At 43.6% G+C, this 9,562-nt stretch overlaps 1 protein-coding gene across 1 annotated transcript in view; it reads right to left on the bottom strand.

The window, feature by feature from the left end:
* Positions 1–6,089: 6,089 nt before the first annotated feature.
* The window catches only part of HS3ST4 (heparan sulfate-glucosamine 3-sulfotransferase 4), a 400,999-nt gene continuing 397,526 nt past the window's right edge, over positions 6,090–9,562 (bottom strand). The window contains exon 2 of the mRNA XM_055340823.1: positions 6,090–8,071. Within this exon, the coding sequence (XP_055196798.1) occupies positions 7,435–8,071 (637 nt within the window). The 3' untranslated portion in view covers positions 6,090–7,434. The remainder of the gene's footprint in view (positions 8,072–9,562) is intronic.

The following is a 9,562-nucleotide window of genomic DNA, read 5'->3' as shown; positions in this document are numbered from 1 at the left end:
GGAGCAAGATGGTGGCCAACTGTGTTCAGTGCCAATGAGGGACCAAGTAGATGAAGGCTGAAGACGGCCTCTATATTTGATGATTGCAGCACCAATGATGACCTCATGAAGCCCTTCCTTAGACTTACAGGAACAAATGCCAGGATGCAAGGCTGTAATTGAGAGAATGTAGAAAGGATGGAATCTACTTTCCAGAATTTGAGCTCTGAAGGGGAGCTCAAATTTTTTGTACTTAAATTAATGATGAGATGATAGGCTTTGGACAGATGTTAAAGACCAGTGAAGAGGGAAATAAATGAATAAAGCACATGATCTTAGAAGCTGAGAGTTAGGGAGCCCAGGCAAGTATAGGAACTAATGAGTCATGAGTGGAGGAATTAGGGATTCATACCATAGTTAGCAATTTTTAAAATTTATAATAATGGCAATAATAGTAAGCCTACTGAGCTCTTTCTTTGCCACTCCTCCTTTTAAAGATCCTGGCACATATTATCTCTCCAGTCCTCACACTGTCCTGTGAGGTTGACACTATCAGTGCCTTCACCTGACGGAGGAGGGAACGCAAGTCCATTGAGAGAGAGAGAGAGAACTTGACTCTCTTCTGGAAGCCACCTCCCTTGCAGGGGAGACTGTGAGTAGGGCAAAAAGCTCGAAAAGAAGTAGAAATCTCTGAAACAAATACAAAAGGCCTGGGAAAATGAGCAGCCCAGGGACAAATAAAAGGAATGACTAGCAGAACCGAGGGCCTCGCTGAGGTTAGAAACCAGAAATTTATAGAGACCTCAATCTGCATTCTCTGCTGCAAGCAGCAGAGCAGAATAAATGGATGATGGGATTCATCCTGGCTCGGGGACTGGTTCGTGAGTCTATGATTTAGACTCAGCCCTCCAACGAATTGCCTAGGGTGTAAACAGTTCCCATTCTATTTTTTTGCTTTTTCTTTTCTCTCAACAGGATGGCCAGGCTAATGAAAGCCCTACTTCCAAAACCCTTCCCCCCACCATTCCCAGAAACACGTCCTATCTCCTGACACTCTCCATAAGCACTCTTACTGCGGCCAAAGCTAAGAAGCCTTTTCTTCCATAAATGATGGAAAAGAGGGGATTCCCTGCTCCATCAGAAAGTTTTGCCTCTGATCTCAGAAAGCCACAGTGGAATCTGCAGACATCTTCTTTCTTCTTGAGACAGAAGGAATCAAAGAGGTTGCAAAACATCACTTTTTCCATGAGTTATATGGGAAAGAACACGCACCACTCTTTTCTTTATACCATTTATTGCGGTTTTGTTTGTTTGTGTATCATCCCAAGGCTGTTCCTGTGATCTCAGAGACAAACTGGTGACAAAAGCTCAGACCTTAAAAACATGTACATTTAGGGGGAAATATCCTTTATTACAGAGACACTGGTGTCATAGAGTTGCAAGCAAAGATGGGACAGAGGTGGATCTACCAAGGAGATTGAGGCTTCTTGAAATTGTTTAGGGGGAGAAGACCAAATCCCTCCATCTGGGACAGAGCTGGGGAAGGCTGCCGTGGCCTGCTCCAGCTTTGCCTCTGTGGACCCTCTGTAGAGGCAAGCAGGACCTGAAATCATGGGCTCTCAGCCTTTTGAGAACCACAACTGGTCATATTCCTAACCTGGCTCCAGGCTAATCCTCCAATTCCAGCTCATCTCATTCCCCTTTTCCTAAGACATTTATGTTTCTTATAAATAGGGAGAGGTTAAAAAAAAAAAAGGTTAGAAATGTTCAAAAACCTTAATGTTAACTATTCTCTTAAGTTGAGGTTTAAGAATGGAAAGTGTTAACTCAGTGAGCTCTGTGTCCCATCCAGTCCTACAGATATGACCATGACAGGGAGGCATGGGTTCACTCAAAGCCAGAAAGATACTATGGTGGAGAGCCTTCTGATCCCCAAACACAATAGACTATTCTAGCTCTAGTCTACTCATGGCCACCTGGATGACCTCCCAACTGGTCTTTATGCTTCTACTTCAAAATCATCCTTTTCCAATGGTCCAGAAAGATTAATGGGATCTGAGCTATTCAAACTGACTTTTCCTGGGCTGAGAGACAAGATTATGAAAATACCTGTGAAAGTCATGTTTATTGGGATAACTCAGAGCAGGCTGTCCTGGCACTGGTCTCTCCTCGCCATCCCCAGTGCAGCAACCTGCCTTGTGGTTTCACTTGTTACATTACTGTGGAATTTGGGGAATGTCCCTCAAATTTCCAAACCTCCGGAGTCCCCAGCTATAAAATACAGGGATAAGACTTGATTATATCCCTGACCTAGATGACAAGTCGACAACATCATCTAATCCAATCTAAGATGTGTTTTCATTTGAACTATTACTGACTTCGGCACATTTTCAGAAAAGTTGGATTTCTCTTGGTTTGGTGTTTCCTACTTGATCTATGAATCAACAAGTGGCTGACAGCTTAAAGAAGGTCATCCTTTGACCTTGGTCTGAAGACGATGCTAAGGAAGCTATAGGCGGTGGGGAGTGAGGGTTGTGTCTGGAAGAATTTATGTTCCTTATTAAGTGGCTTGGCTATGGTCAGCCTGCCTTCTGAGAAAAGATGATCCTTGATAGCAAAGTCCTTCATACACACTTCTTTCCCCCCACCAAATCCCTAATAGCCTTCTTAATACAATCTTATATTTTTCATCTTTGTTGCTGTCTACCTCTTTGTGTTTTAGTGTAAATCTGGAGCATGAGAAAAGTCTTATGATTTGGGATGAGGGAAAATGCTGCTGGGTGTGGTTTTTAATGCTGTAAGTATACAGTGATCCTTCTTTACCCCTGGTCAGTTATCCCCTACCCCAGTGTCAGGTTTCCATAGCACCCTGGGCATCCTCCCTCATAATAGCATAAACCTTCTCTATATGTATTTCTTTTGTGTCCATCTTCCCACTAAGTCGGGAACACTGTCAAAGTAGCTTCTCTATCTCTTTCAATAGCCACATAGTCATATATATATATATATATATATATATATATATATATATATATATATATATTTGTAGAATAAAAGCCAGAATGAAACAGGATTGACTCTACAGCAGTGCTATATTCATTCCTGTATCCAGGGACACTAGAGACTCTTGTCCAGCTTCCATCAGTGGAATCACATCTCCTATTATTTCCTTGGCCTTTATTTCCTGCCTGGATGACAAACGACATACTATGATTACTTTGTCACATATGATATTTTCACAATAAAAAAAAGTGATTTCATGTATCTCGTATCTGAAAATAACACATCCTCATTCCCTTGAGAAGGTCATCATATGAACTCATCTCTCCCCATGCCAATTTGTTACACAAAAGCCTGAGGGTGGGTTCCCCGATCCAGCTTTATTTCCAGAAACATTTGAGAACAAGCACCTGCCCTGGTTTTCTACCTTCTTTGTCTTCCATGTAAATTTTCAGAAGTCAGAGCTCCAGGCATAGAATCATAGCCTGGAGGCTTGAAAACCTGGCTCCCATTTTCATCTCAAGATGTTTGGTCCTGTATGGAGGAGACTTGGTGCCCTGTTGTATCTAAAAGAACTTTGAGTGTGAAGCAAGGAAAGGCCACAGTTAGGAGAACTTGTCTGTGTTCTGAGGGGGAGGAGATAGGCCTGACCAGTAAAGAGAATTTTTGCTTTTGGATGTCTGAAATCCAGCAAGTCCTGTGCTACAGAGGGCTTTCCTTCTGGCCTTAGCTTGGAGCAAAATCAGTGCTGGCTCATATTCTCTTAGCATTCTCATAATTGTCCAGTCTGAGTGAAGACATAATCTTGGAACATTACAAAGGTATGTTGTTAGAAAGGGGTATTGAAAACCCCCTCCCTTCTCTTCTTCCTCCTTCTTCGACTTCACCATCATCACCATCATCATCACCATACCATCACCATCACCATCATTATCACCATCATCATACTATCATCACCGTCATCATCACCATCACAATCATCATCACCATCATCATGACTATCCTTTGTGTTATCAGGCTCTTCATTCTTTCCAAATACCCTCCATCTATTAATTAATTTTGACCATCATAGAAGCCCTGAGTGGTAGGTGAGGTAGGGGTTAAATATACTCATTTTAGAGATATGAATACTAAGGTTGAGATGGCCAATGACACTTGTCCAAGACACAGAGAGAGGCAAGGACAGAACGCAGCCACCTCTCTTCTGACAGCAATGAGGCAGAAGTTTTCTTTAGGGAATAAGGGGGCCGAGGGTGATCAGATGGGAAGGATCAGGGAAGGTAAGAAATTGGATGAAACCGAAGTCATGGTTTTCATATACCGTCAAAAGGAAGATAAATGGGGCTGCTGAATGCTTTTGCTATTATTGCTGTTGTGTTTTAAGCTGGTAGGTCTAAGTGGCAAGACAAAGGCTTTCGTATGTTTCAGGTACAGAATAACACTGGCAAGAAGCGATGAATATGGAAGCAATGACAGCTGCACTATTGGGAGGGATGAATTCTCCTTTTCTCATCTCTGAACCACATGCAACTGTGAATCATCCATTCAAGGGAAAAGGGGGGAATAGAAAATTAAATATAATTTATGCTTTGCTAATTGAAATCAAATACAAAATTCAATCTCCCGTGAGTTGCAATGCTCACATTTAAATAGGGCGGAAGTATTATTAACCTGACTCTGTTTTAGCAAGTTGACTTAGCTTTTCTGGATAGGAAATAATTCCTTTGTCAAGTTTCCCCACTGAGGAAGGGGACATGGCTTACTGGCTCACTCCCAGAGTCACAGGGATCAAGCTAGAGTAGACACTGCAGAAAACAGAACTTAAACATGTCAGGTTTGCATTTCTTTTCCAAACCATGAGCTTTCAACCATATCGCCAAATAGACCCTTAAGCTAAAAGCCCTCAAGCTCTCAAGGCTTTGGCCTCTGCCTGATTTGTCTAGAGATTTTAAGCCAGCTGTTACATGCAACAGTGTATACATACTTTAAGTGGGGGGAGGTTCCCCACTTCTCTTTTCCAGATGAGAATGGCCTATTAACCATAGGCTCACCCTATTAAAAATGGATTTGCTTGTCATATTTACTCGAGGACACATAATTGCTAGGTTTCTTTTTAAATGGCACTTAAGGTATGGATGTTCTAACTTTATGGGGACACAGAGATAACCAGGGAGATGGAAAGTGGGAAGTAATTGTAATTGAGGAGCTGAATCAATGGATGTCCACCCAGGTTAGAAGATATGAGGGTAAGTGAGGTAAGAAGGTGTAATGGGCCTTCTTAGCTGGTCTTAGCTGGTAGAAAAAAATATTCCTTAAAACCTTCTTATATCCAGATGCTCCTTTGACTATGTTGTGAGATCACTCCTTGCCTAGTTGCCACTGAACTCAAAAAAAGAAAGAGAGAGAGAGAGAGAGAGAGAGAGAGAGAGAGAGAATGCTTATCCCACTAGCTGTTCTCAATCCCAGCTCCCCTAAGAATATTTTTGAAAGGACAGGTGCCTGCACTCCACCCTAGAGCGCTGGAGTCCACAAGAAGTCTGCACTGATGTTCAGGAAGCTGTAGCCTGAAAAACCCCACAGCCACCCGCAATGGGTAGCGAGACCCACTCTTGGCTCTGCTTATACAAGGCCCACACGGGCCAGGCCACAAAACGCCGTTCTGAACCAGCATGCATTTCTTCCTTCAAAGAGATGGGTTTGTATATGCGTGTATTTATCTGTATCTTTTTTTACTTTGGTGGTGAAGGTGTATGGGTTGCCTTCAGTTCAAAAATTGCTTTCTTATCTGGCAAAAAAAAATTATTTGTAAGGTTGTTTCTGAGTCTAGTGTATCAGTCCATTTCTTGCCAGGATTAGTTAAGATAAAGAAAGCTGCACTCCTTACAGAGTCCCTTCCTTTGTGCTATTTCAAGAATTATCTGGCCCTGCAGACGCAATTCCCAGGAAGATTCTCTAATCTGGGATTTTCTGGCCACCCCAGAGAAGGGGTCCTCCCAGAATTCCAGGGTAGGGGTGGGGTTGGAGATGACCAATATAAACACACCATCAAAGCCCATCAATCAGGTTGCATTAAGCTTTATAACAACACAGTTTTCATTTAGCGGGAAGAAATGAGTTTAATAACAGGTGAACAGACTTAGCTCCCCCCCACCACTCATACACATTTCCAAATTTATTAGAACAGTTCCTGGTTTGGGAGACCAAGTACTTGACGTCAAATGCGGCCTTTTAATCAAATCAAAGTAATGGGAAGAGACACTTCGTTCAGCAGCCCTTGAAGAGGGTGTCTGCAGACAGCCCTTGCCCTTTCCCGCATCCATAGATTGGATCTGACGACCTGCCATAGATGGAGTTGGCACTCTGTCACTGCCCCAGTGTGCCATGTCTGAGTAGAGTAAATGAAACATCAGATGACCAGGAGGGGGAATCGATGGGGCAAACAGAAGAATGTTGACTGATCCCATTCGCTGTGTTGCTCAGGATTACTTAGAACGGAAGACATGCCAACTATCTGGTCCTTGTCCCTCTGAGGAAACTCAGGGACAGAGCCCACCCCGAAAGCATTCCTTGGAACCATGGCGGGAAGGGTCTTCACGTATGGAGACCTCCCACCCAAAGATCTGGCCTTCTTTTTTCACCCCCAGAAATAACATTTATCTTTACCAACCAGGGCTTGGAACTCAAAGGCAATCACTCACACAGCTCCAAGAACAGCCATGTAGGCCTGATTCTATTATGAGGGCCTATGCTAAGCTTCACCACAGCCCGGGACCCTCCTTAGAGGGCTCTTGGAAAGAATTCCTTTTCCAAGGGTGTCAGTTTTTTGTTTGTTTGTTGTTGTTGTTTTTTCTGGTGAGGAACGTGCATGCCTCTGCCTTCATAAGGTAAGGAGGGAGGAAGTCAAAGGGTCGTGGAGTGAGACCTGGAAGGAGAAGGCTAGAGACACTTTAGAGAAAGGACCTGGCTCCCTAGGAGTCCTGGAGCACTCAGCCACAAGTAGCATTCTGGAGAGATGCCAAAGCAAATATTTGTACAGCAGAGGGCTGTGCCAGATACAGGGCTAGGACTCAGGTATCTGAAGTAGCCAAAGTAGACCTTCCTTTTTTTTTTTTTGTTTATCACTTAAAGAAACATTCCTGGCACTGTCTCTGACCTTGACAGCTCTTTATCCTGTCTTTAGACTCTATTAATTAGCAGAAGACAAGAATTAGCAGTGGCTCCTGGTGGCCATCTGGTCAACCAGATGCTGCTGCCCAGACAAACCCAGTGGCTCCACAAGGATGCCATGGGATCCATCCCTTTGTTCAAGCCTACAGTGTTAGAAGTGGTCCTGACTGGACAAAGGGGGGGGATCTACTTGGCACTCCAGTGAGGCAAGACCCCGCTGAGGGGATTCAGGACTCAGGTAAGGAGCCTCTTTAGCTATTCACTAGCCTTCCCTCGTCTTCTCTAACTTCATTTGTCACCCTCTTCCCGTTCCCACTGGAAGTCTTGACCAGTCATTTGGTAAAACATCATGTTGAAGGGTTTGTAGAATTTCTGCAGTCTGTGTATCACATCTGGGTCGATGCGAGGATGAGTCCGACCTTTGCTCTTGCCTAAGCATCTTGGGGCACTGCTGTCTTCTGGCTTCTTTAAACAAGGGAACCCCTTGGTTTTGTTGAAATAGAAATGTTTTTCAGTCACAACACGCTTGAGGCCTAGAAAATCCTGTACTTTGGCCATTTCCCCAGCAGGGTCCACTATGAGTCGCTCACCACTGACAAAGAGGATTTGGGAGAGGGGGAAATACTGGAGCCAGTTTTCCAGGTGCAGAGCATAGATCCCTATTCGAATGGCACTCCAGGAGGCGTCGATCAGCCCTAGGGTCCGGTTTTTGAAAGCCAGCACCTCAAAGGTGGGGATCTCGGGTTTCTTTGACAGCGTCTGGGTGTAGTCAGAGATGGCCCTGGTCACGGGGTTCCTCACCACCACGATCAATTTGATGTCCTTGGCCATGGCGTGGATGCGCTGGGGAGCCTCGTTTGTCACAAAGTAACTTGGTGTCTTCTCCATGGTTACCTGCCCGTCCAGAGTCTTAGGCATCACATTTCTAGAAGAGGGAGGGAAAGGAAAGAGAGTGGTCATTCCTATCCAGAACTATTACAACTGTTCGCACAAAATGTGTGACCTAAGAGTCTCGTGCAGAACTACAAAATAAAATTCACTGATGAATCCTAGGAATTCTTGGTAACTCTTATGTCCCACTGTGGTTGTGATTATAGCATTATCAGGAAAGGCAGCATAAGGCTTCTGCATTCATTCTTGGGAACCTCATACAACGTGGGTTTAAATTGCTGCTCTATCGCTTGCCAGTTATGTTCAACTAAGATATATCCTTAATTTCTCTATGTATTGGTTTTTGTGTAATCTCTGAAACAGAGGTAATGACAGCACTTAACTTCGCACTGTAGTTATACGGATTAAGGGAGATAACACTTGCAAAGCATTTAGCACAGAATCTGGCATGTGCAAGAGCTTAATAAATCAAGGATATCACCATTGTCATAGCAGCTTTTGGAAAATGTTTGAGGGCACCAAGAACTCAAAGATTATCTAGACCGCGGGTTGGCCAACTACTCCCTGGCTCTCCTGTTTTGTATGGCTTGCTGCTAAGACTGATTTTTAATCTCTAAACGGTTGGGAAAAAACCCAACATAATAATAATAATAACATTTTGTGATGCATGAAAATTACATGAAATTCAAATTTCAGTGCCCATAAATAAACTTTCACTGGAACACAGCCATCCTCCTTCCTTGATGTACTGTCCATGGCTGCTTTTGCACTACAACAGCAGATCTGAGTAGCTGCAACTGGGACTGTATGACACACAAACCCAAGCATATTCACTCTCTGGCCCTTTAGGAAAATATTTACTGAGCCTTGACTTACTCCAAAGGTATCCCTGGACAAATGAGGAAATGAAGCCCAAAGACAGGGAACCAAATGGGCTTCTTGACTTTAACACGTTCAGTCACATCCTCTTGTTATCCTACTTTGTAAAATCTTAAAGCTCACCTCAAGTTCAAGTTCAGAATAAAATGCCATACACGGTGTGAATGCACCTAGCCTGCGGTCTGGTTCTATAAATGGAGCTCTTCTTTACTTAGCTCCCAAGGTTGCCCAGTGAGCCAGTGGTAGATCCCACATCACATCTCTCGGTTTCCTTCACTAGGATGCACCTGCAAACCCACCCCTCCATCCGTGTTCTCCTTCAGAGTGGCCTCGTCACATTTGGGAGTTTCAAGACACTAAAGGAGTTCTGAGGCTATTTGTTCCCCAATCCCAATGTGGCAGGCCTATCCATGATAAAAGAGGCTCAGGATCCTATTATACAGTCAATTTGCTATAGGCATATGTAGACCAAAGTTAATTGACGATAAACCTGTTATACCTGTTGGTATAGCAGGCCATCTGCCACCATGTGCTCCATTAAATCTATTCACTTCTGAGCCCTGCATCGAAGTGGTACATTTAGGATTACACAAGACCTCTTTGTTGTGATGACATGCTTTTAAATGTCTCAGCTAATAAAACTTAA

The sequence above is a fragment of the Nyctereutes procyonoides genome, unplaced genomic scaffold (genome assembly GCF_905146905.1).
Source record: "Nyctereutes procyonoides isolate TBG_1078 unplaced genomic scaffold, NYPRO_anot_genome, whole genome shotgun sequence".
NCBI classification, from domain to species: domain Eukaryota; kingdom Metazoa; phylum Chordata; class Mammalia; order Carnivora; family Canidae; genus Nyctereutes; species Nyctereutes procyonoides.
This window is presented reverse-complemented; position numbering and strand designations above follow the sequence as displayed.